The sequence below is a fragment of the Rana temporaria genome, chromosome 4 (assembly GCF_905171775.1).
Source record: "Rana temporaria chromosome 4, aRanTem1.1, whole genome shotgun sequence".
Classification (NCBI taxonomy): Eukaryota; Metazoa; Chordata; class Amphibia; order Anura; family Ranidae; genus Rana; species Rana temporaria.
This window is the reverse complement of record NC_053492.1, coordinates 16,431,380-16,458,115: the sequence shown is the minus strand read 5'-3', so window position 1 is coordinate 16,458,115 and position 26,736 is coordinate 16,431,380. Positions and strand designations below refer to the sequence as shown.

General features: G+C 43.6%; 1 protein-coding gene across 1 annotated transcript; it reads left to right on the top strand.

Moving 5' to 3' along the window:
* The first annotated feature begins 3,301 nt into the window (after nt 1-3,301).
* LOC120935557 (extracellular calcium-sensing receptor-like) lies at nt 3,302-25,997 on the top strand. Its single transcript, XM_040347607.1, has 7 exons — nt 3,302-3,345; nt 4,592-4,883; nt 12,428-13,343; nt 16,986-17,299; nt 21,793-21,916; nt 23,832-24,064; nt 25,314-25,997. The coding sequence occupies exons 1-7, from the start codon at nt 3,302-3,304 to the stop codon at nt 25,995-25,997; spliced, it is 2,607 nt and encodes an 868-aa protein (XP_040203541.1).
* Nucleotides 25,998-26,736: the final 739 nt, after the last annotated feature.

Here is a 26,736-nt window from a genome sequence, read left to right as displayed (position 1 = left end):
AGTTCTAAAAGTGTTATCAAGTGTCCATCTTTAATTATGTCCTTTAATTGTGCCGTGTCTTTCTTTATCCAATTTCCCCCCACTTGTGTTTTCCCTGGTGCGAAATAATCGTTATTTTTCAGTGCTATAAGGGGTGAGTTAAAATCCTTCTCTGTTTTTTTATAGACCGTGTTCCATACTTTAAGTGCATTTTTAGTAATCTCATGTGTTTTCGTGCTTAGTTCTCTAAATTGGGGGGGATTCCATATTATAGCTTCAAGTTTCACCTTTGATAGTGTGTTCTCCAGACCGACCCACCTTTTTTCTTTGTTGACCCTGGCCCACTCCACCACTCTCGATATTATGACCGCCTCATAATATTTTTTAATGTCCGGTACTGCGAGCCCTCCCTTGGACTTAGGTTGTTTCAGAGTCTGTAAGGAGATTCGGTGCTTCTTGTAATTCCATATATAATTCATGTTTATTTTTTTCAGTGTGTTAAGCATAGATCTTGGTAGAGCAATAGGGATCATTTGGAATTTATATACAATTTTGGGAAGTAGGACCATTTTACAGAAATTTATTCGCCCTATCCAGGATATGGGTCTATTCTTTACCCTTTTTATTTCGGCCTTTATTTCATCCAGGAGAGGTATGTAATTAGTTTCGTATATTTTTTTTATAGTATTTGCTAGTCAAATTCCTAAATATTTAATTTCCCTCTTCCAGGGGAATTGAAAAGTTGATCTTAATAATCTTTCCTCTATCCTATTTATATTTATTTTTAATATTTCTGTTTTTGTGACATTTAATTTAAAGTTTGAAATTTCCCCATATAGCTTACATAAGGTCAGCAGGTTGGGGATTGATGTTATAGGGTTCACCAAGTAAAAGAGTACATCATCTGCAAATGCTGATAGCTTATGTTCCTCCTCCTCTGTCTTAACTCCTTCAATGTCCACGTTTTTACGGATCTTAGCCAGGAGAGGTTCAAGAGACAAAACGAACAAAAGGGGGGACAAAGGACATCCCTGCCTTGTTCCGTTCTTCATTATAAATGAGTCTGAGAGGCTACCATTTACTTTTATCTTGGCCGTTGGCGATCGGTAAAGAGCCTTGATCCAGTCTAACATCCTCCGTCCAAAACCTATTCTGTCCAAGGTTTGTATCATGAATCCCCAGTCTACCCTGTCGAACGCTTTTTCCGCGTCTATCGACAGGAGTAGGCCTGGGGATCCATTTTCTTTTATTTTTTGAAGAATCAGAAGGGCTCTGACGCCATTGTCTCTTCCCTCCCTCCCCTGGACAAAACCTGTCTGGTCGGGGTGGATCAGTTTTACCATATTCTGTTTGATTCTCTCTGCCAATACTTTCGCAAATAATTTCGTATCGGCATTCAAGAGGGAAATCGGTCTATACCCAGAGCAGCTTTTGATATCTTTGCCTTCCTTTGGTATGACTGTAATGATTGCCTCTAAGGCCTCTCTGCTCATGCCAAAATCTCCTCCTAGGCCATTGAAATATCTGCATAGTACCGGCAGGAGAATCTCCTTACATTTTTTATAATATGTAGCCGTAAAGCCGTCTGGCCCTGGGCTTTTACCCGACGCACATCCTATCAAGGCTGTTTGAATTTCTTTTGGTCTGTCCATCATCAAACTATCATTTTGATTCATTATTGTCAGTCCGGCTGAATTGAGGAATTCTGAGGTCTTATCCTTTCTCTCCTCCTCTGATCGGATTGTCTGTTCGACTGCATATAGCTTTTCATAATATGCTCTAAAGGTTTCAGCGATATCTTTTGTTGTATGTGCCTCCTGCCCGTTTTCTTTTTTGATCTTCTCTATATAGTTCCTTGTTTTCTTCTTCTGAACCATCCTGGCTAGGTGTTTATGTGTTTTATTTCCCCATTTGTATCTTTCCTTTGCAATGAGGTTGAACTCTCTTCTTATTTCCTGGTCCATAAGTTCTTTAAGTTTGTTTCGTTTATTCACCAAGTCCTGGTATAGTTCTTGTTTCATTCCCGTTATTTTGTGTTTCTGTTCTAATTTAAATATTTCCGTGATTAACTCGTCCTTTTTGCGGCTTTTTTCTTTTTTTTTTCTTGCTCCTTCCGATATTAGGGTCCCTCTTATTACAGCTTTGTGTGCATCCCATATTGTTGCTGTCGATATTCCCTCTATGTCGTTTAGCCTAAAGTATTCTTCAAGATCTTTTTTTATCCTCGTTAAGCTGGATTCCTCCATCAATAGCTCTTCATTGAGTCTCCAGGTTTGTCTTGGCTTCTGGTTTCCCTCTATTTTCAGGGATATGCTAATTGGGGCATGGTCGGATACTGTAATCGATTCAATTTTAGTTTCAACTACCATTTCCAGGGTGTTATGGTCTACTAACAAGTAGTCGATCCGGGAATAGCTTCCATGTACCGGTGAATAAAACGTGTAGTCTCTCTGTTCAGGATTTAAAGTTCTCCACACATCGACCAATTGGTTTCCATGGAGGCTTTTTTTAAACTTTCTTATCTGTGTATTCTTAACTTCCTGTGTCTGTGGTGTCTTGTCAATTTTTGGGTCCATGCAGAAATTAAGGTCTCCTCCCAATATTACCTTTCCTGTTCGAAACTCTTTTAACTTCCCCAGTATCTCAGCTACGTATTTTATAGGGCGGTCGTTCGGAGCGTATATGTTTACCAGGGTGTAACCTATGGGGCCCATACACGATCGGTTTTGACCGATGAAAATGGTCCATCAGACCGTTGTCCTCTGGTTAACCTATCGTGTGTATACGAGGCCTTAGAGGAGAGTTCTTAGGTGAGTTTTAAACTTTCCTCTTTGAGGTCATGTTCCTGAGTTCTTGATCTTAGGATTAGCTTGGAAATACTGTCTGCCTAAACTTTATTTACCCCTGATGTATTTAAAGGTTTCATAAGTTATGTTTTCAAGGAACACTGTCACGACCAAGGTCAGGCTTGGAGACCAGTAGCTGTGGCTATAGAGAAGCTCCCACTGAGCAGCTGGACAAGCAGGTCACCCTGGCGGACGAAGCAGGCTCGCCTGAAGTGTGGGGTTTAAGCACTAACTGGTATTCACCAGAGCTCCTGATGTTGGAGATGGGTTTTGCTGAATGTTAGTGCTAGGTGGTGGTCCACTCCTCAGGATCGCCCCACCATGAGATAAGCAAACCAGGGTCCAGTAGCAGATATAGCATGTAGGGATGAAGCAGAAGTGTAGTCAGTAAACAAGTTAAGGTCGGTAATGAGTAGTAGTTGAGATAAGGACAGCTACAGTAATGCAGAGGATTAAGATACAAAAAAAGTTGCGCTATGCAGAGGATCAAGATATTGGCTGGAGAGAGTACAATAATCTGGTAAACAGGAAGTGCAGAGACAAACTGTATCTTAAAGTTGGAAGTTCAAGGAAGGAGAAAATAGTTTAAGGTTCATGAGAAACAAGAGACAGGGCAAGATTGTCCTGAGAGATCAGATAGGGAACTGTTCAGCATCTCAGGTGGTGAGATGAGCTAGGATCAAGATATTGACTGGAGAGAGTACAATAATCTGGTAAACAGAAAGTGCAGAAACAAACTGTAGCCTAAAATTGTAAGTTCATGGAAGGAGCAAAGAGTTTAAGGTTCATGAGAAGCAAGAGACAGGGCAAGATTGTCCTAAAAGATCAAATAGGAAGCTGTTCAGCATCTCAGGTGGTGAGAAGAGCTACAGACAGACACTACAGAGGTCTCTAGAAAACTCTGATTGGAAGATATCTTTAAGAGAAGGTGGGATAAAGGAGGTCTCCTAAGCCCCCAACAGATTGGCGTCCAAAAGGAATTTTATCAATAACTTCCATATTTTGATAAGAATAGAACTGCTGTCAGGAGCTGCGGTGGCTCAACGCGATTGGCACTGTGCTGACAAGCCATTCACCTCTGCAGCTAGGGGTTCGGATCCCGGTCTCGGCTACATGTGAATTGAGTTTGGTGGTCTCAGCCCGGCTCCCGGTGGGTGCGCTATGCGAGGTAAGCCTGCGCTTATTACGCCCACCCCCCTCCCACAAAAAAAAAACCCACCACACTTTCACGCACTCGAAATTGGGTTAACATGCACGCACTTTGACCACGCGGTCTCTAAAAAAAGAGAGGCAAAGAACTAACGGGGCTGGTTGAGCGGGCTAGATCCTCTCACTCCCTTATAGGGAGTCTCTCTGCCCCCTTAAGCTTCAAAGCGGAGCAGGTAGGGCGGGCTGTGTGGGAGGACCCCCTCACACACCCGCCATCGCCACCCAGGGCATGGAGAAAGGTGGCAGATTGAGTACACGCACAAAAAAATACACTTAAAAAAAAAAAAGAATAGAACTGCTTTTTGTTCAACGTCCATAGCTAAATGTTGGGTATGTATGGGACTTTATAAAATGACCTTATCTTCAGTCATGTTTGTTCAAGTCTATATAGGGATAGAGACCGGCTGTTCTTAATTCAGTCATCTTCTCTCCATCTGTATTTCATCTTCCACACATATTTTTGAAAAATGTCATGGAGCAAAAGTGAGAATAATAATGGCCATGTGTACAGCTAGCATAATCCAACACATTTCTTGATGTTCTCTCATCTTGTGCAGGTTCAACATTCGATATTACCGGGATGTTCTTGGCCTCATGTTTGCAGTGGATGAAATTAACACTTCTCTGGACCTCCTGCCTAACATCACCCTTGGCTTCAGTGTGCTGGACTCCTGTATGTCGGAGCTCCTGGCCGTGGGAGGAGTTCTGTCCCTGCTGTCAGGACTTAGAAACCCCTTTCCCGGATATAACTGTCATGCACCTTCAACCATGGCTGGGATTGTAGGTGACAATTATTCCTTCTTATCTATTCCTATTGCCCAGATAACTGGTGTCTTCCACTTCCCACAGGTAAATAAGAATTATAGGTGCTTTATATGGATGTATTTATGCTAATACATAATGCCTTAATCGGAATTCTAGAAAAATAGCTAAATATAAGTGGATTATATAGCAGACCGCTTTACCTGCCAAAACAGTTGTATTTCTGCTTAGCCAGATTTTGAACCAGACATTCTAACTATTGGCTAGGTCAGTGACTTCTCTTTTCTGTACTGTTGATAGTGGCCTAGATTCAGGTACATTTGCGCCCTCTTACGGAGGCGCAGCGTACCGTTTTTACGCTACGCCTCCGTAAATTACCTGCGCTACACTTTATTCACGAAGCAGTAGCTCCGTAATTTGCGCGGGCGCTCTGTAAAAATAGCCGGCGTAAGCGCGCGTAATTTAAATGATCCCGTAGGGGGCGTGGATCATTTAAATTAGGCGCGTTCCTGTGCCGAGCGCAGTGCGCATGCTCCGTCGGGAAACTTTCCCGACGTGCATTGTGGTAAATGACGTCGCAAGGACGCCATTTGCTTCAACGTGAACGTAAATTGCGTCTTATGCCTTATGCCAGTCATATCTTAGGCTGCAGTCGGCGTAACGAGCTTTCTGAATACAGAAAAGTCGTTACGCCGGCGCAACTAAGCAATTGCGCTGCGTATCTATGGATACGCAGACGCAATTGCTTACTGAATCTACCCCAATGAATACACCTTGGTCACCAATTTCCCCACTGCATACTGATTGTATAGTGAAGGAGCTCTCCTAAACAATGAGTCCCTTACTCTGCTTTCTCAGCAAGTTACAACAGAAGACTACTATAATCACAGGTTCAGATACCTATACTTGCTGTACTAACAAGTTAATTTTATTCGTTTTAGGGCCTACATGCCTGGATTGAGTAGTGATCTTTTCTCTCCATCAGAAATTCAGCTTTAAAACTATTTATTGTCCTATTTATAAAAGTTTTGGATATTGATCTATGATGAGTTTAAGTAACCAGGTTACTTTAACCACTTAAGACCCGGACCAATATGCAGGCTAAGGACCTTGCCCCTTTTTGCGATTCGGCACTGCGTCGCTTTAACTGACAATTGCGCGGTCGTGCGATGTAGCTCCCAAACAAAATTGGCGACCCTTTTTCCCACAAATAGAGCTTTCTTTTGGTGGAATTTGATCACCTCTGAGGTTTTTATTTTTTGTGCTATAAACAAAAATAAAGCGACAATTTTGAAAAAAATGCAATATTTTTTACTTTTTGCTATAATAAATATACCCCAAAAAGATATAAAAAAAACCTTTTTTCCTCAGTTTAGGCCGAAACGTATTCTTCTACCCATTTTTGGTAAAAAAAATTGCAATAAGCGTTTATTGATTGGTTTGCGCAAAATTTATAGCATTTCCAAATAGATTATAGTTTTATGGCATTTTTATTAATAATTTTTACTACTAATGGCAGCGATCAGCGATTTTTTTCCATGACTGTGACATTATGGTGGACACATCGGACAATTTTGACACATTTTTGGGACCATTGTCATTTTCACAGCAAAAAGTGCTATAAAAATGCATTGATTATTGTAAAAATTACCATTGCAGTTTGGGACTAGTTAACCACTAGGGGGCGCTGAAGGGGTTAAGTGTGACCTCCTATGTGTTTCTAACTGTAGGGGGCGGGGTTGGACGTGTGACGTCATTGATCGTCTTTCCCTATATCAGGGAACAGACGATCAATGACACTGCCACTGTGAAGAACTGGGAAGGTGTGTTTACACACACCTCTCCCATTTCTTCAGCTCCTGTGACCGATCGCGGGACACTGGCGGCGATCGGTTCTGCGGGTCCCACAGTCACAGAGCTTCGGACCGGCACGCGACCCGCGGCTGGGCTCTTAAAGGCAACGTACAAGTACGTGCCTGTGCCCAGCCGTGCCATTAAGTGGTTAAATCATCTTATCAATTTGTTATCAAAACATACAAGAGATATTCCTTAACCCTCCTAGCGGTGTTCCCGAGTCTGACTCGGGGTTACATTTCTGTGCTGCGATCGGTAACCCCGAGTCAGACTCGGGCTCGCCTCGCTAGATCCACAGGCATAGTTTACTTACCTTGTCCCTGGATCCAGCGATGGCACCGCGCTGTGTGAGCGAGCGGGTCCTCGCTCGATTCACACAGCGTCCTCCTGTGCCGCCGATCTCCGTTCCCTGCGACGTTACGACGCACGGGGGCGGAGAATGGCACCAAATTCAAAAAGGTAAACAAACACAATACATACAGTATACTGTAATCTTATAGATTACAGTACTGTATGTAAAAAACACACCCCCCTTGTCCCTAGTGGTCTGCCCAGTGCCCTACATGTACTTTTATATAATAAAAACTGTTCTTTCTGCCTGCAAACTGTAGATTGTCCATAGCAACCAAAAGTGTCCCTTTATGTCAAAAATGGTTTTAGAGCAGCTAGAAAACAGCGATAATAAATTATAATCACTTGCAGAATTGTGCGATAGCGATTTGTGGGGAAATTCGTCATAAAAAAATAAAAGTAATGACAGCGACAATTCTGCAACTGAGCAAATTTCAGTGATTTTGAGTTGATTACATTATTGAATAATTTTTATTATAATTATATTATTATTTGTTATAATTATTTATAGTTATTTATTAGATTATAATTTATAATTTTGTTTTTGTATTTCAATATTTTTATTGAAGAAAAGAACAGAATAGTCGGCACACACAGGCCACTCGTTAAACAAATAACATTTCAATGAAGGAAAACAGAAAATAAAAATAATAGCGATTCCATTCATTACACAGTATTAAGGCCTTGTAAATAGAGATACAATAAACAAAAAAAAAATTGAAAATTAGCCCCAAATAGAGACAGGCCAAAATCACCGCAAGCCCCAATAGGAGCTTGGGCACCATTATACAATCTAACACAAGTAAATTAAGAGTCAAAGAGCAATACCGTGTAATATATGACAAGGAATCTTTATCCGTTTCCTGAGAGTCTAAAGATCAGATAAGATTCCAATATGACCTAGTATACCGTATGGTCAAACACAACAAGCATTAAAGGAAGAAAAGAAAGAGAAAGAAGGAAAAAGGAAATAAATTAAAAATAAGAAGAGAGGAAAAATGAGAACAAGAAAAAAGTAAAAGGGTATGAGAATAAAAGAGCAGAAGAGGGTCAACTCAGAGCTCATTGGGGAACCGAGATATACTGAATCCAGGGGTCCCAAATTTTCTCGAATTTCTCCGATTTATTATGGAGTATATGCGTGAGTTTATCATTTACCATAATCCAATTTACCTTATTTTTAACAAAATCCAGAGGGATACTCAATTGTTTCCACTGACGGGCTATTGCGATTCTTGCCGCTAGCAAAATGTACAAGATTAATTTCACTGATGTCCTGGGCACCTCATCAGGCAATCTGTGAAATAAAGCTATCTCGGGGGATCTACGGATATTCACCCCCGTCACTGAATGTATCAAATTAAAAATCCTGATCCAGAACCTGATCACCGTAGGGCACTGCCACCAAACATGATACATTGTCCCCAATTGACCACAATGCCTAAAGCAATTAGGCGAAGCAGATACATGCATTTTAGCCACCCGAGTCGGTACCAAGTACCACCGTAAAAGAGTTTTATAGTTGGCTTCGATTAACGTGGTATTGATAGAGACTTTAGATAAGTTATAAGCCATATCTTGCCAATCTGACAATTCAAAAACAATATTCAGGTCTTTTTCCCAATGCTTCATATAAGGGAGCTTTGAGTTTGGTTCAGCGAGGGACGTATAGACCACAGAAACCCGTCCTGCCACTAGCCCCTTTGCCTGGCAAACCAACTCAAATGGTGTGAGTGCCAGTGGTTCAGTTATAATTTTGTTTTTAAAAAAAATTCATACCCGGGATGCCTATTAGACTCTGGTTTGGACAGATTTAAATGAGTTATTCCTAAAAATTACAGGCCTACAGTATAAAACGCCAAATTTCCTTGCAAATAATGGTACCGCTTTCAGCACCTTTTTTCTGAAAGAATCATACCGCCAGGGAGGTTAATTGCAGAATATGTAACGGCTGACACAGGGCAGCTATTTCTGTCATTACTGTCACGTACCAGGCTGGAGGCTGAGGTGACGAGAGGGCTCCTCTTGGGGCTGAGAGCAGAGTACCCCTGGAGTTGGAGAGAGAGGGTGCTCTGCCCAGAGATGCACGGGTTGCCTGCCGATGAAGCTGTCTGATGGTTCCAGAAGTAGACACCCCAGAGCAGAGAAGGCGGTCAGAGACAAAGGTTCCCTGGAGGAGCTGGCGGATCTTAGCAGGTGGAAAAGCAGAGACGTCGTCAAAAGCCAGGCCGGGGGTCAAACACAGGAATACAGTCAGAAGCAGAGGTAGGAGGTGTGGTTGTGATTAAGCCGGGGTCAAACACAGGAAGTCAATCTGGAACAGGCAAAGAGCAGGTCTGTGAAATAAGTCGGTTCAGAGCCAGGAGAGAAGCCAGAGCAGGTCAGAGTAAGCCGGGTCGTTAACAGGTAAGCAAACAGGAGCAAGCATGCCAGTTTTTCTCCGGTTTCTTCCCTGACAATTACATACACATGTTGTGTTTTTACTATTTGACTAATATGCAGAGAGAGCTCATCTGTAGTCTTCCTGTGGTAACAACACACTCTGCATGTGGCCTAACCTATAGCTGTTGAAAAAGAAAATTGGTCGCACACCATGGAAGGGAGAACTTCTGTGGAATAGTTACTTTATTGTCAAGGTACCAAAGGACGTAGACATGACGTTACAGGAACATTGGTAGACCGGTGTTCACAACCTCTGAAACTGGTCTACCAATGTTCTTGTAACGTCCTGTCTACGTCCTTTGGCACCATGACAATAAAGTAACTATTCTACAGTTCTTCCTTCTACGGTCTGCGACCAATTTTCTTTTTCTTTAATTACTATTGACGGTGGTGAGGCGGGGCCTGCATCCACAAGGAAATCTTTATCCACAGTCTGAGTGGTGTTATACTCTTTTTGAACCTAACCTATAACTGATTGTCATGCCATCTAGAATAGACACTGACTACCCCCTTGACATACAGATGTAGAACCCTCCTAGTGTAGGATGCTCGGAAAATCTAGCGATTGTTTGCTCTGGTCTGTTCAGTATTTCACAGGCTGGGAGTTTGACTGCTTCCCCCTGCTTCTAAAAGAAGTGTCTATAACATGGGGCTGGGAGAGGCTAATGGCCAGTCTGAATATGTATCATGACCTAACCAATCATTGGAGGAGAATGTCCAGAAGGTGGTTGGGGAGGTGAAACATAGTTTTATGCCCTGGAAAGACAGTTCCTTCTCCCCAGGAGGGTTAAAAAGTTTCAGGGGCTTTTGTGTCTGAGGCCACCTGTGGACTGTGTAGCTGTTCTTGAGGCCTCGGCTTTGGCAGAGCTGAGGGCCTGGAGTGATCTCTCTGAGGAACTAGCTGTAGGACATCACCAAAGGGGATCAGGTCAGGAGAAATGTTTTCATCCTCACTGGACCGTGTCCAGTGGAAGCTGGAGCATGTCTTGAGGAATTGAGAGCAATGACCCTGGATTATTTCTTGGTGACTGTGTGCTTTTAAAATATAAGTGTTAAATAGGGATGAGCTTTGTATTCGAGTCGAACTCATGTTTGACTCGAACATCGTATGTTCGTTCGTTCGTCGAAATACGAACAAAACGGGTAGTTCGCGCCAAATTCGAGTTACGTTTCACAGACCATAATTCACTGCGGCATCACTGGCTGATGATTGGCCAAGCATGCACTATGACCCGCATGCTTGGCCAATCACAGCTTGCAAAAAACGGAGAGCCAATTATGGCTCAGGGGGTTTAGTACACGCCCCACACTATAAAAGGCCGCCTGCAGGTCGGCCTTGTGTAGTGTGTTGCGGTGGTTAAGAGAGGACAGAGAGAGTGTCATTATTTTGCAGGTAGATAGAGCAGGCAGGCAGGCTAGTCAGTTAATGTTACAGTGTGTAGAGGATATATATACATCCCAGGTGTTGTACATATATTTATACACTGTATAGTTTAGCTAGATCAGTTCTTCCTAATTTACTGGCAGGCAGGTGATTGTGCTAGCTGCAGTATTCTTGCGTGGTTTATTGCCTGTGTCCTCTGTAGTTTGCACCTAAAGCTACGTGGTGTGTACTGGCCGTGTGCTCTGTAGTTTGCACCTAAAGCTACTTGGTGTGTACTGGCCGTGTGCTCTGTAGTTTGCACCTAAAGATTTAGGAGCAGTGATTTTAATGATGCTTAAATTAAAAAGAAAAAAAAAAGAAAAATTCCTTTAAATATTGTCCTGCTGGGTGTCTATAGCAGTGTTTCTCAACTCCAGTCCTCGGGGCGCACCAACAGGTCTTGTTTTCAGGCTTTCCATTATTGTGCACAGGTGATTTTATCAGTTTCACTGCCTTAGTAATTACCACAGCAGTTTGATCTGAGGGAAATCCTGAAAACATGACCTGTTGGTGCGCCCCGAGGACTGGAGTTGAGAAACACTGGTCTATAGTATGCCTGTGAAAACGTCTTTGAGAACCCAAATCTTGGCCGAGGGAACATGTATCAATGGAAAAACAGTTCCTGAAAAAAACGACCGTTTTTAAAACTTTTTTTCCATTGATACATGTTCCCTCAGGCAAGACCCGGGTTCTCAAGGACGTTTTCACAGGCATACTGTACTATAGACACCCAGCAGGTACAATATTTAAAGGATTTAAAAAAAAAAAAAAAACATTTTTAATTTAAGCATCATTAAAATCACTGCTCCTGAAAAAACAACCGTTTTTAAAACATTTTTCCCATTGATACATGTTCCCTGGGGCAAGACCCGGGTTCTCAAAGACGTTTTACGACAATAACTTGCATATTGGGCTTTAAAATGAGCACTTTTGAATTTGAACGTTCGAGTCCCATAGACGTCAATGGGGTTCTAAATGTTCGTGTGAATGTTCGGTCCGTTCGAAGGTTCTGGTGCGAACCAAAGGGGGGGGGGAGGTGTTCGGCTCATCCCTAGTGTTAAAGGTAGCTTGGACTGAGACAGCTCCCACAGGTTCTCAGAGTACTGACTATCCCCCTGTATTCAGAAGGATCCTGGAGTGTGAGCATAGAGAAAAGTGTCTTCCTGTTACTGAGCAAGCAGCTTGGAGTATCCCATGCTCTAACCCCTCTCCTTTTTGAAGTTCCTCAAGCAATAAATATTATTATATCGCCTAGACTGTATTAATGGAGCCAGTGTGTATGGAATGGTGCTTGCGCTGGTGGGCAGCCTCTGTACTATTTTGGAAGAAACAGTGGCCCCTGTGGTTGTAGCGCTACACAGATAACCATCCATCTGAAAAAACATGACATGTTTCTCTCTGTGTTCCAATTGGGGATATGTTAATTTTCAGTCCTAGGAACACCTACATAATAAATGGTGAGGTATGGTTATAACTAGGAAAGGAAGGCATTGGCAGCAATAAAACAATGTCACAAATTCGAATTCACCCTTCACTGATATAAATGTGTATCTCCTTACAGATAAGTTACGGGTCTACCTTTTCAGCTCTCAGCAATAAAATATTGTTCCCATCATTTCTCCGCACTGTACCTAACTTACTTCAGATAGAGGCTCTTGCTGACCTTGTTGGGAAGTTTGGTTGGACGTGGGTCGGCATGCTGGTGGCAGACAATGATATTGGGCTTCAAGGTGGACAGATTATAGAAGCTGGGATAAAAAGAAATGGAGGCTGCATTGCTTTTATGGAGAAGATCCATTTCAGTTATTCAGATGAACAGATTAAGAGAGTAGTAGATGTAATTAAAAGAAGCTCTGTCAATGTGATTGTTCTTCACAGCCAGGATGTCCATGTTAAGGCCCTGCTAGAAGCTTTGTTTGATGGGAGGGCTACTGGAAAAATATTCATTGCTTCGGATCACTTTGGACTTTCACCTGGAGATTTCTCCAAGAAAACCTGGCAGGTTTTAAATGGAACCATTGGACTGATTCCACATACTGGAACAATGCCGGGGTTTGAGGAATTCCTTTTGAACCTTCACCCAAATGCCAACTCAAGTTACCCATTTATTAGACCATTCTGGGAGAAAGCATTCAGCTGCCTCTGGACTAATGGAGATAGTGAGAAGTCAAATACTCTTGATATAAAGGCAGGTGTGACCTGCACCGGGGAAGAAGAACTGGGAAATAAGGTTGCCCAGATATTTGAAACAAATGATCTCAGCTACACTTATCATGCTTACCTGGCTGTGTATGCCTATGGACATGCTCTGCATTCACTCCTTGGCTGTAATTCCAGATCAAATGAACTGTATAATGGGAAGTGTGAAAATATTAATGATGCTCAACACTGGAAGGTGAGTTACAAATGGCTTAATGAACCAATACGCATTCACTTTGCCTGCTATTCCACATATAAAAATAACCTAAACAATCAGTGTAGGTATACGCTCTTGCTTTGGAACATAGTAGACATGTGCACACTGAAATATTTTGTTTCGTAATTCCGTTTTCGTCCGAAAAATAAATGTATTTAGTTACTCCCGAAATTCGTTTTTATTTATTTCGTTTTTCGTTTAAAAAAATGCATTCGTCCGAAAATCCAAATTAAGGTCGAATCTGTCATTGAATGCTTATGGTGTCTGTCGAATGTTCTAAAAAAAAAAAAAGAAGATTCGACAGAATCTTAAAAAAAAAATTTGACTCTTCATGTCTCTCTATGTCGAATCTTCATGTCTCTCTATGTCGAATCTTCATGTCTCTCTATGTCGAATCTTCATGTCTCTCTATGTCGAATCTGTCATTGAAGGCTTATGGTATCTGTCGAATGTTCTAAAAAAAAAAAAAAAAAGATTCGATAGAATCTTTAAAAAAAATATATAATAATTTTGATTCTTCATGTCTCTCTATGTCGAATCTTCATGTCTTTCTATGTCGAATCTTCATGTCTCTCTATGTCGAATCTTCATGTCTCTCTATGTCAAATCTTCATGTCTCTCTATGTCGAATCTGTCATTGACAGGCTTATGGTGTCTGTCGAATGTTCTAAAAAAAATAAAAATAAAAAAAAGATTTGACAGAATATTAAAAAAAAAAAAAAAATTAGGCTCTTCATGTCTCTCAATGTCGAATCTTCATGTCTCTCTATGTCGAATCTTTTCTCTCTATGTCAAATCTTTTCTCTCTATGTAGAATAATATTGGACTAAAAGAGTTAAGGTTAGACACATTCGACCGCAAGGAAAACGAAAATAAAGCATTTGTTTATGTCGGATCTTTCGATTTTCGTTTTCTGTGCTTTCGTTATCGTTTGTTAAAACGATAACGAAAATACCTGAAATTCGGACGAAAATGCATTTGGCCTAATTGAATGCACATGTCTAGAACATAACATTTTATTAATTATTTGGATTATAACAAAGCACTGTACATAAATCAACATATAAACAACACCAGCGTAGCACATATAGTATGCAGAAAGTGATAAATGTTTCCCTTGCCTATATAAATCATCAAATATGGAATTGCATAAATTGTTGTAGCAGTTCTCAAGCAATCAAATTGTGGTCACATTTTTTAACTTACTTTGAAAAACACACCCTTGGCATTTCTGGCCATGGCCATCTTAAGTAAGGGCAAATGATTCATAAAAATAAGAGGAGCAAGCACTCACATTGCCTCATCCTTAAATAATATATGGGAATACAGAAAAAGGGTCCCAAAATGTGACCCAAGGTCAGACTTTTACGGCACAGTAAACAATAAGGGTGTAGAAAAATATTTATATCGGAGGACTTTATCAACCATTGACATTTCGCATTGTGGGATTCTATTCATCCATATCTCGGTATTTAATCTATGGTTATCGGCTGCTTTCCGCTAAATATATATATATATATCATCCCCTGTTTGAGATTACCATACGAGGATACCTGAAATATACGAGCCAATAGCTGGCCTATATCAGTCCTGGCTACAAGAATCGTTCTCTCTGCGAGCCAGTTCTTTTTTGCTGGACACTACCCCTTTTTGACTACTTGTTGAATAAGGCTGACTCTGTTGCAAGACAGTGAGAACTGTATCCTTTCTTTGCAACTCACAAATCCCCAATGTGTCCAGATGAAGCTTAACAGTGAAACGCGTTGATGCACTAGGGCTCACTATATATTATGCTCTTTAATATATATGTTTTTTAAACTGTGTTTCATGCTCCTTTTCGTATCATGTATGTATCTATTGTCTCAATAAACACAAGTATTTTTCTACACCCTTAGGCCCGGATTCACAAAGCACTTGCGCCGTCGTATCTCAAGATACGCCACGTAAGTGCAAATATGCGCCGGCATATCTGTGCGCCGGACCCACAAACCAAGATGCGCCTAAAAATAGGCTTAATCCCGCCGACGTAACTTGCCTACGCCCCCGTAGCGTGGGCGCACATTTAGGCTGGACGCATGTGGCGCTCCCATTGATTTGCCATTCAAATATGCAAATGAGGGAAATACGGCGATTCACGAACGTACGTGCGCCCAACACAGGTTACGCGATGTGCGCGTAAGTTGTACGTCCGGCGTAAAGTTAAGCCCCATAAAGGAGGTGTAACCCAGCAGCAGACATGCAAAGGGCTGCACCAGGGAACCCAAGCTGGCGTAATTTATGTTGGACGTGTGTGACTGGGTGTAGATTACGTTCAGGCCGTACGCAGTGATCCGGCGTAGCTTAGGCAGTTTTTCCGACATGGTCGTGAGCATGCGCACGGGGATGCGTCCACGTCACGGCGCATGCGCAGTTCGTTATACGTATCTGTCTGGCACTCGGCCCATCATTTGCATGGGGTCACGCCTCATTTGCATGGCTCACGCCCACTTCCACCTATGCCGGCTTACGCCTTAGAAACCCAGCACAGTTTTGGGAGCACTGGCTTTGTGAATTCCATGCTTGCCTCTCTGCGCTGCGTCGGCGTAGCGTATATTATTTGCGCTACGGCGGCGTAATGTGTGCCCGCTCTCAGTGAATCTGGGCCTTAGTGTTTATTGTGCCTTAAAAGTCCAACCTTGGGTCACCTTTTGGGACCCTTTTTCGGCAAATGATTCATGCAGCATCTACTTCCTAGAATCCACCTGTCCTTAGCTCAAACATGCAGGCAGGAGGGTTTGCTTAGCTGAAAAAAACCCTCTTCCTCTCCTCCCCTCCTGAGGACTGCTGGGATGTATGCAGGGGTCAAGTCCTGGGGAAAAAAGTGTGGGAACTCCCACCCAAGACCCACTCCCCCACCAAAAAAAAAAAAATTATACGCTCATATGCATAATTACTAAACCGCATTTTTTTTTCGATCCACTGTACCTTAGTAATCCTTTATGTTACTGGCCACTTCCTTTATATGGATTTATCGGGTAGTGTGCGGGTTTCCGTCACTTCCTCGATGCCGCAATGTCTCCCAGGAGCAAGCAAGTTCTTTCTAAATCCTGCGATATCTTGTGGCAGACCTCCGCAATGTCTCCTGGGAACAATGACAAAACAATGACAAAAGCTCCCAGGAGACATTGCGGCATCGAGGAAGTGACGGAAACCCGCACACTACTTGATGAATCCATATACAGGAAGCGGCCAGTAACATAAAGGATTACTAAGGTTCACCTGCCCCTGTCAGTGACTCGAGCTGGGCATCGCCGCTTAGTGAAGGATTGGCTCGGGCGGCTCGGCTGCTCTCGGCTGTTCTAGTCCTGCAAAGGGAACTGAGTTCCTGCTGTGAAAAAAGTGCAGGAACTCCATTCCCACACGTTCCCACAGGACTTGAGCCCTGGATGTATGACATAATTTGCCTAGGCAAGACACGCCGATAAATACGGTAATTACTTTAATTTGTGATGCCACGGAAGCCAGTGGTCTGATCTTCACAGTAATGTTGGAGGGCATTTCTATATGATTAATGTTCAGTCCTGGACAAGCGGTTGTCACTGGTTTTGCATTTTACAGGATTATGTTGACAAGAGGGGGGTCATAGACTAACAAAAAAGTGGAAAAAGTCAGACCATCTACTTGAAAAAATAAGCATTAAAACATTTATCAACTGGGGAAATAGGGGCGCAATGTTTCCTTTTATTTATGGGCTTTAAATGTGGCCAAACAAAAAACTTCCAATATGCTTTTGGTGTCCAAAAAATAATACAGGTGCTCCGTTACCTCAAGAAAACCAGTTTCCATGCAAAGTCCGGGGAGATGATGAAGTTTAATGCCGAGGGGGACCTTCCTGCTTCCTCTGATGTCTTGAACATGCAGTTCCCCAATGATAGCTTTAACCTGGTGAAAGTAGGGAAGATTGACCCCGAAGCCGAAGTTGGTGATAAGATCAGCCTAAACTTTAGCGCCATGCTCTGGAATGACAACTTTTTACAGGTAATTGATGCTGTACCACTTTCACTATCATTTTGTTAGATTTTGGTGGCTTTATATGTGGGCTCCTAATGTTGTTGTATCAGTCTGGGAAAGTCTCTTTTCTGTTGCCCCTGTGCACAAAACCAGCTCCATAGACATGACAAGATAAGACCAAGACATGGTTTGACCAGTTTGATGTGGAGGAACATTTACTGAAGATCTTAAGCCCTGTACACACGATAGGTTAACCAGAGGACAACGGTCTGAAGGACCGGTGTTTCAGGTTAACCGATGAAGCTGACTGATGGTCCGTCACGCCTACACACCATAGGTTAAATAACCGATCGTGTCAGAACGCGGTGACATAAAACACAACGACGTGCTGGGAAAAAGAAATTCAATGCTTCCAAGCATGCGTCAACTTGATTCTGAGTAGGGTTGTCCCAATACTGATACTAGTATCGTTATCGGGACCGATTCCGAGTATTTGCAGGAGTACTCGTACTCCCGCAAATACCCCCGATACCAAAATAGAATACTAACACCCCCCCCCTGCCGCCGCCGAACGAATTCCGCCGCTACGCCGCATCCCGCCGCATCCCCGCTTGGTTAATACGGGCGGGGAACATTACAGCATTCATTTGAATAGCTGTAGTCTTTCCCGCCGCGCCGCATATAGACACTCCCCCTTGCTCGGGTGAACTGTCCAATCCCGAGCAAGGGGGAGTGTCTATACGCAGCGCGGCGCGAGATACTACAGCTATTCAAAGCTGTAATGTTCTCCGCGCGTATTAACCAAGCAGGGGGGATGCGGCAGCAAGTACGGTAAGGGGGACATGGCTGCTTTTTTGGGGGGGGGCATGGCTGGATATGGGGAGGACATGGCTGCATATGGGGGGACATGGCTGGATATGGGGGGGGTCATGGCTGGATATGGGGGGACATGGCTGGATATGGGGAGGACATGGCTGCATATGGGGGGAAATGGCTGGATATGGGGAGGACATGGCTGCATATGGGGGGGACATGGCTGCATATGGGGGGGGACATGGCTGGATATGGGGGAGACATGGCTGGATATGGGGGGGACATGGCTGGATATGGGGGGACATGGCTGGATATGGGGGGGACATGGCTGCATATATGGGGGGGACATGGCTGCATTTGTGGGGGGACATGGCTGCATTTGGGGACACATTTAAAAAAAAGTATCGGTATTCGGTATCAGCGAGTACTTGAAAAAAAGTATCGGTACTTGTACTCAGTCCTAAAAAAGTGGTATCGGGACAACCCTAATTCTGAGCATGCGTGGGTTTTTTAACCGATGGTCGTGCCTACTAACGATCGGTTTTGACCTATCGGTTAGGAATCCATAGGTTAATTTTAAAGCGAGTTCCTATTTTTTTAACCTATGGTTAAATAACCTATGGGGCCCACACACGATCGGTTTTTGACCGATGAAAACGGTCCTTCAGACCGTTGTCCTCTGGTTAACCTATCGTGTGTACGAGGCTTTACAACACAAAGAATAATAACCACCAGTGGCGGTGCATCCATAAGGGGTGCACGGGCGCTGCCCCCTCTCTCCAGCCACCCCCCTAAATCAACAATAGATAAATTCATGCATAGCATGAATCTATCTATGGCCGTCGCTGCCACCCCCTGTTCAGGTGCCCGACCCCTTTTCGGGTGTCGGGTGCTTGAATTACAGCTGCAGGGGTTGTTTTTGGAGCACTTGATTAAAACCATAGGCTCTAATAGGCGTCAAAAAAGGTAAACAGCGAGTGCCATGCTTAGCACTCGTAGTTCACCCAGCTGTGTTAGAAAAGTGAATGAATAATCGTTTCCTAACACTGAATCGCCTCTCAGTCAATCATAGCATGGGCCTGTTACCCATCACCTGATTGGTTGAAACGACAGGCTCTATGATTGGATGCTGATAAAGCATCCAATCAAAGGAGAGGACGGTAGGAGTGGGCGGGAGAAGACATCGCCGGCATGGAGGAGCATGGGGGACACCGCTCGCTGCCACGGGCGGGTGGGGGGCACAGTGTCAGCGTTCAATGGGCACAGTGGGAGCATTTGATAGCACAGTGGCAGAAATTGATGGCACACTGGTAGCTTTTGATGGGCACACTGGCTGCGTTTGATGGGCACAGTGGCTGTGTTAGATGGGCAAAGTGGCATCATTCGATGGGCACAGTGGCTGCATTTGATGGCACAGTGGCTGCATTTGATGGGCACAGTGGCTGCTTTTGATGGGCACAGTGGCTGCATTTGATGGCACAGTGGCTGCATTTGATGGGCACAGTGGCTGCATTTGATGGGCACAGTGGCTGCATTCAATGGGCACAGTGGCTGTGTTCGATGGGCATAGTGGCTGTGTTCGTTGGGCACAGTGGCGGCATTTGATGGGCACAGTGGCTGCATTTGATGGCACAGTGGCTGCATTTGATGGGCACAGTGGCTGCTTTTGATAGGCACAGTGGCGGCATTCGATGGGAACACTGGCTGCGTTTGATGGCACAGTGGCTGCGTTTGATGGCACAGTGGCTGCGTTTGATGGCACAGTGGCTGCATTTGATGGGCACAGTGGCTGCATTTGATGGGCACAGTGGCTGCATTTTTTGGGCACAGTGGCTGCTTTTGATGGCACAGTGAGGCTGCAATTGATGTTTTTTTATACAGAAGGTTTCAATTTGTTTGCCCCCCCAAGAAAATTGAGCACCAGCCACCACTGATAACCACTGATGTATTTCAACCAGTTCTGGGCATAATCATAAAAATAATGGTTGGGAAATTTACTAATATATGGGGGCCGTGGCAGAGGGCGGCAGGGAACCTATGAGGATGGTACTAGAGAAAGTGCTTCCAGGGCTACATGCCCCCCCCCTTTTTTCCGTTAGAAGTGGCTGCCACTTATTGCGGCGAGAGCAGGACTGTCGGGAGCTCTAATAGGGATTAGCGATTTTGGGTACATGACTTTTACTACCAACACAAGAGACAAGGGTAAATCACGGCCCCCTACTCTCTTATGTTCCCGCCTGATCGATTAGCGGATTAGTTAATGGGGTTGTACGCTCCCTTAGATAGTTAGGGGGAGGGTGGGGGGAGGGGGAGGAGATTGGATACAGGGCTAGAAGACTTAGTAGATACTAGGTACATCCGGTTATACAAGCTCAGTATTGATGGTAGCTTGTTGTTTTTTCCTTTTTTGTTTGTTTTCTCACGCATGTTTGTATATTGAAAGATGGTTACTTGTCTAAATAACCGATTGATGTACCAGTCATTTCAAAATCAAATAAAAAGAAATTAAAGTAAACAATAAAAATAATGGTTGGGCAGTGAATTTATAATGGTAGTGGGCAGGTTATCTATGAGGTTTTTATTGACCAAAGGTGACCATTGACAGGTGAGAGAATTCTGTCTTTTTTGGCCAGATCTACTAACACTCTCCTATAAACAGCGCAGATTATGACAGTTTCAAATGAGGATTCTCAGAGAACAAAACAATCAAATAGAAACTCTTGCACAACTGCTCCTATTTTACTAGTCACTAAGACTGACACTATTAGCTAGATTCAGAAAGGGCGTCCTAACTTTGCGGCGGCGTAGCGTATCGTGTTTACACTACGCCGCCGTAAGTTAGCGAGGCAAGTACATGATTCACAAAGTACTTGCCTAAGTTACGGCGGCGTATCGTAAATCGGGCAGGCGTAATGGCGCCTAATTCAAATTTAGCTGAGGGGGCGTGTTTTATGTTAATGGGGCTTGACCATGCGCCGTCCGCCTACATATCCCAGTGTGCATTGCGATAAAGTACGCCGCACGGTCCTATTGATTTCGACGTGGACGTAAATGACGTAAAAACCCTATTCACGGACGACTTACGCAAACGACGTAAACTTTTCACATTTCGACGCGGGAACGGCGGCCATACTTAACATTACTATTCCAGCTATTTGATGGAATAACTTTAGGCCTGATAATGCGTTACGTAAACAGCGTATCTGTACTGCGTCGACCGGGCGTACGTTCGTGAATAGGCGTATCTAGTGACCTAGCGGTCAGCCTAAAAATTACACTGTAGGATACGACGGTGTAAGACACTTACGCCGCTCGTATCTGAGCCTAATTTAAGCGTATCTGGTTACCAGAATACGCTTAAATTAGCGCCAACGCAAATTCAGACTTAGGCTGGCGTATCTACTGATACGCCAGCCTAAGTCTCTCTGAATCTAGCTATATATTTCTTCTTTGCCCTCACTCATATGACTAGGTTGGTCCTGTTTGGGGGAGAAATTGGCCTACAGGGGTCATAATACAAGCAGTTTATGCATGCAAGTCCCCACGTTTTCAAGGATCTTGGCTAGCCCATTACAGTCTGAAAACAAAGCAAACTCTTGCTGCATTTGTTTTAATGACACAAAGAAGGGTTCATATCTTATGAAACATCAATTCTATTGGTCTGCTTCCTCAATATGCCATTCATGATGACTGTGTCTTCTTGGCAGGTGCCGATCTCTGTCTGCAGCAATAGCTGTCGGCCTGGGTACAGGAAAGCCTCTCTGCAAGGAAGACCTATCTGCTGCTATGACTGCATACCCTGCTCTGAAGGAGAGATGACCAATCACACGGGTATCAGATAGTGAAGTCGCTGGATCTTTGAAATTGGAGATTGAAGATGGAGAGAGATAGAAGGGTTATGGAGTTTGAATATAAAGATTAGAGATGAGGCTCATACCAATGTAGGATTTGGTTCAACTTTTGTTGTTTCATGAATGGGCTAACTAAATAAGGTGTTTGTTTACCAAGCTAAATGTCCGACTGCAGTGGGAAGTCATACATTTTGTAGCAGTATTACTAACACTGCAGTTTTCTGCTAAAGTCAGTGTCCCTTACACATTCATGTGGGGGAGGAAGCAGATAGCGGGAGGACTCTTATCTTAAAGGGACTTTCTAAATTCTGATAAGCTCCCCACTCCATTGGGCCAGGGTAGTGGAGAAAAGGCCCTAGTCCCTATCAACATAAGGACATGGTGCCTCCCTATGTTAAAAGGAAACCATGTGGCCTAGTTGGGTTTGGGGAGATGCATGTTTGCTGTCTACCTTTGTTGCTTTCCAGGTAGTATGCCTGGATTAGGATCTGATATAGTTACTTAGGGGACCCCCACTTTTTTGAGTGGTCCTCGTTTATTATCTATATTGGGCCCTAATCACGGATTGAGGTCTTGTATTGATTTTGGGGGGAGACCCTACTTTTTTTTGCCTTTAGTCCCCATCCCAAGTAGCACACTTGTAGGATGTGTTATGCCGCGTACACACAGTCAGAAAATCCGATAAGAAAACCATGGCTTTTTACTGGCGGAATGTTGGCTCAAACTTGTGTTGCATACACACGGTCATACAAATCTTGTCGGAAATTCCAACCATCAAGAACGCGGTGACGTACAACGCGTACGGAGAGCCGAGATCAATGAAGTTCAATAGACAGTTCAACTCTTCTTATTAATTCTGAGCATGCGTGTTTTTTGCACGTCTAAATTGCATACAGACAAACTGAATTTCCGATAGGAACTTTTTCCATTGGAAAAATAGAGGGCCAGATTCATAGAGATCTGCGGCGGCGTAACGTATCGTCTTTAAGTTACACCGCCGCAAGTTTTCAGTGCAAGTGCCTGATTCACAAAGCACTTACCTGCAAACTTGCAGCGGTGTAACGTAAACCCGTCCGGCGCAAGCCCGCCCAATTCAAATGGGGCGTGTACCATTTAAATTAGGCGCGCTCCCGCACCGGACGTTCTGCGCATGCTCCGTTCGTAATTTTCCCGACGTGCTTTGCGCGAAATTACGGCGGCCCGACGTGTTTGTGAATCGCGACGTGCGTAACGTCATTACGTCGGAAAAAAATAATTCAGAATCGACGCGGGAACGATGGCCATACTTTAACATGGTGGAGTAATTTTACACCATGTTAATAGCACACTTAACTTTGCGACGGGAAGAAAAGACTTGCGCCGACGTAACGAACGCGAAAACCTTCGTGGATCGCCGTAACTAATTTGCATACCCGACGCTGGAAAACGACGCAAACTCCACCCAGCGGCGGCCGAGGAACTGCATCCTAAGATCCGACGGTGTAAGTCAATTACACCTGTCGGATCTTAGGGCTATCTATGCGGAACTGATTCTATGAATCAGCCGCATAGATACAACAAGAGATACGACAGTGTATCAGAAGATACGCCGTCGTATCTATTCTGTGAATCTGGCCCTGAATTTCCGATAGGAACTTTTTCCATTGGAAAAATAGAGAGCCTGCTCTCAATCTTTTGTTGGCGGAAATTCCGACAGCAAAAGTCCGATGGAGCATACACACGGTCGAAATTTCCCACCAAAAGCTTACATCGGACTTTTCTTGTCGGATTTTCTTGTATGCGGCATTAGATACACTGCTGATAGGATTATTATTCACAATACCTTTATAAAATACTACAACCAAAGACATAATTAATTTTGAGCATCAATATTATATTTTCATATTCTTATTTAGATATGGACGAGTGTATCAGATGTCCCTTCGATCAGTGGTCCAATGAGGAAAAGGACAGGTGTGTCCCGAAGGTTTTGGAGTTCCTATCATATGATGACCCATTGGGAATCACGCTGGTGTTAACAGTTGTCATGTTGTCAGCTCTCACACTCTGCATCCTAATTATCTTCATTCAATATCAGGAAACACCTATTATCAAAGCCACCAATAGAGAGCTGAGCTACATCCTGCTGGTATCTCTCATTTTTTAAACAATATAAAAAGCCGCGCCAAAATAACAAAATAAATATAATAGTACAACAGTCCACAGGTAGTGTAAGTAATAGTGGATATTGGATTGATTCTCCAGCAGAGAAAAAAACACTGTATTGATCAGAGGCTGATTTGCATGTAAAGATGTTGATTTTTCAATGCACCGGGTGACATGCATACAGTGTGTGAGATCCCACCACCGGAATTGTATATCAGCTTACCAGATAGCAAGCCTTTGGTGCAGTTGGCTATAACCCAGCCACGGCCTTTAAATCCCCCGGGCTCAGATTTCCAAGCAAAAGACAGCTGAGGTTTGAAGTTGGTATGTATTTCCGATTTAGGACACCCCACAATTCATCAGCAACCACAGTATACCGATAAGCGTAGCCCAATCCGGCTCACATGTAGACAGGAGAATAGAAAGGGACGCAATAGCGTGATATCGTAGGTATACAAATTTATTTAAGAAAGTAATGTACTTACACTTAGGCAGTATAAACACAGCATTAAACAGATAAAACAAGCCGGCCGGCTTACGGAGCCCTCCTCCTAGGCGTGGTGACGTGGAGGAGGGCTCCGTAAGGCAGCGTCAGTGACGTCACCACGCCTAGGAGGAGGGCTCCGTAAGCCGGCCGGCTTGTTTTATCTGTTTAATGCTGTGTTTATACTGCCTAAGTGTAAGTACATTACTTTCTTAAATAAATTTGTATACCTACGATATCACGCTATTGCGTCCCTTTCTATTCTCCTGTCTACATGTGAGCCGGATTGGGCTACGCTTATCGGTATACTGTGGTTGCTGATGAATTGTGGGGTGTCCTAAATCGGAAATACATACCAACTTCAAACCTCAGCTGTCTTTTGCTTGGAAATCTGAGCCCGGGGGATTTAAAGGCCGTGGCTGGGTTATAGCCAACTGCACCAAAGGCTTGCTATCTGGTAAGCTGATATACAATTCCGGTGGTGGGATCTCACACACTGTATGCATGTCACCCGGTGCATTGAAAAATCAACATCTTTACATGCAAATCAGCCTCTGATCAATACAGTGTTTTTTTCTCTGCTGGAGAATCAATCCAATATCCACTATTACTTACACTACCTGTGGACTGTTGTACTATTATATTTATTTTGTTATTTTGGCGCGGCTTTTTATATTGTTTATTTTTCTTGTCATCACACGCTAGCCGCTGCCTATATTTATGGTGTTGTGTTAGCGCGTTTTTTTAGTGTATATCTCTCATTTTTTGCTTCCTCTGCAGCCTGGTCTTCATTGGTCAACCTTCCACTTTTAGTTGTCGCTTCAGACAAACCTTCTTCAGCGTGGTCTTCTCCATCTGTATCTCCTCAGTCTTGGCCAAGACTATCATGGTGATACTTGCCTTTAAAGCCACCAGACTGAACAGCCCTTTGAGGAAATGGCTGGGTCCTACCATCCCTCGGAGTGTTGTTGGGATCTGTTCTGTTTTGCAGATTAGCATTTGTTTATTTTGGCTTTACAGGTCCCCTCCGTTTCCCATGCTGAACACCAAAAGCCATAAGATAACATTTGAGTGTAATGAAGGAGAGAAAATATTTTTCTACTTAACTCTAGGGTTCATGGGATTTCTGGCCATGATAAGCTTTCTAGTGGCCTTCCTAGCAAGAGACCTTCCAGGAACCTTCAATGAGGCCAAACTGATCACCTTCAGCATGCTGGTCTTCTGTTGTGTCTGGATCTCCTTCATCCCGGCCTATCTGAGCACCAGTGGCAAATACACAGTGGCTGTTCAGATATTTGCCATCTTGGCCTCCAGCGCTGGACTACTAAGCTGTATATTTCTTTCCAAATGTTATATTATTCTGCTGAGACCAGAGAGGAACAATCGAGATTTCTTATCAGCCAGTAAAAACAGGACAAATTTGAATAAATAAAAACTTCTAGCCAGATTCAGAGAGAGTTACGCTGGCGTATCAGTAGATACGTCGACGTAACTCGGAATCCGTCGTAAGTTTAAGTGTATGCTCAAACTGAGATACACTTAAACCTAGCTAAGATACGACAGCCTGCGCCGTCGTATCTTAGGGTGCAATTTTTCCGCTGGCCGCTAGGTGGTGCTTCCGTTGAGTTCGGCGTAGAATATGTAAATGCCTAGATATGCCGATTCATGAACGTGGGTGCGCCCGTCGCAGTAAAGATACGCCGTTTACGGCGTAAAGTTAGTCGAACAAATAGTGGCCTAGTCAATGTTAAGTATGGCCGTCGTTCCCGGGTCGAGATTTGAAAATTTTACGTCGTTTGCGTAAGTCGTCCGTGAATGGGGCTGGACGTAATTTACGTTCACGTCGAAACCAATACGTCCTTGCGGCGTACTTTGGAGCAATGCACACTGGGATATGTACACGGACGGCGCATGCGCTGTTCGTAAAAAACGTCAATCACGTCAGGTCACCAAACATTTACATAAAACACGCCCCCCATCCTCATTTGAATTAGGCGCGCTTACGCCAGCCCCATTTACGATACGCCGCCGTAAGTTAGGAGGCAAGTGCTTTGTGAATACAGTACTTGCCTCTCTGACTTAAGGCGGCGTAGCGTAAATACGATACGCTACGCCGCCTTAAAGATGCGGCGCCCTACCTGAATCTAGCTATTGATCTTACTATATAGAAT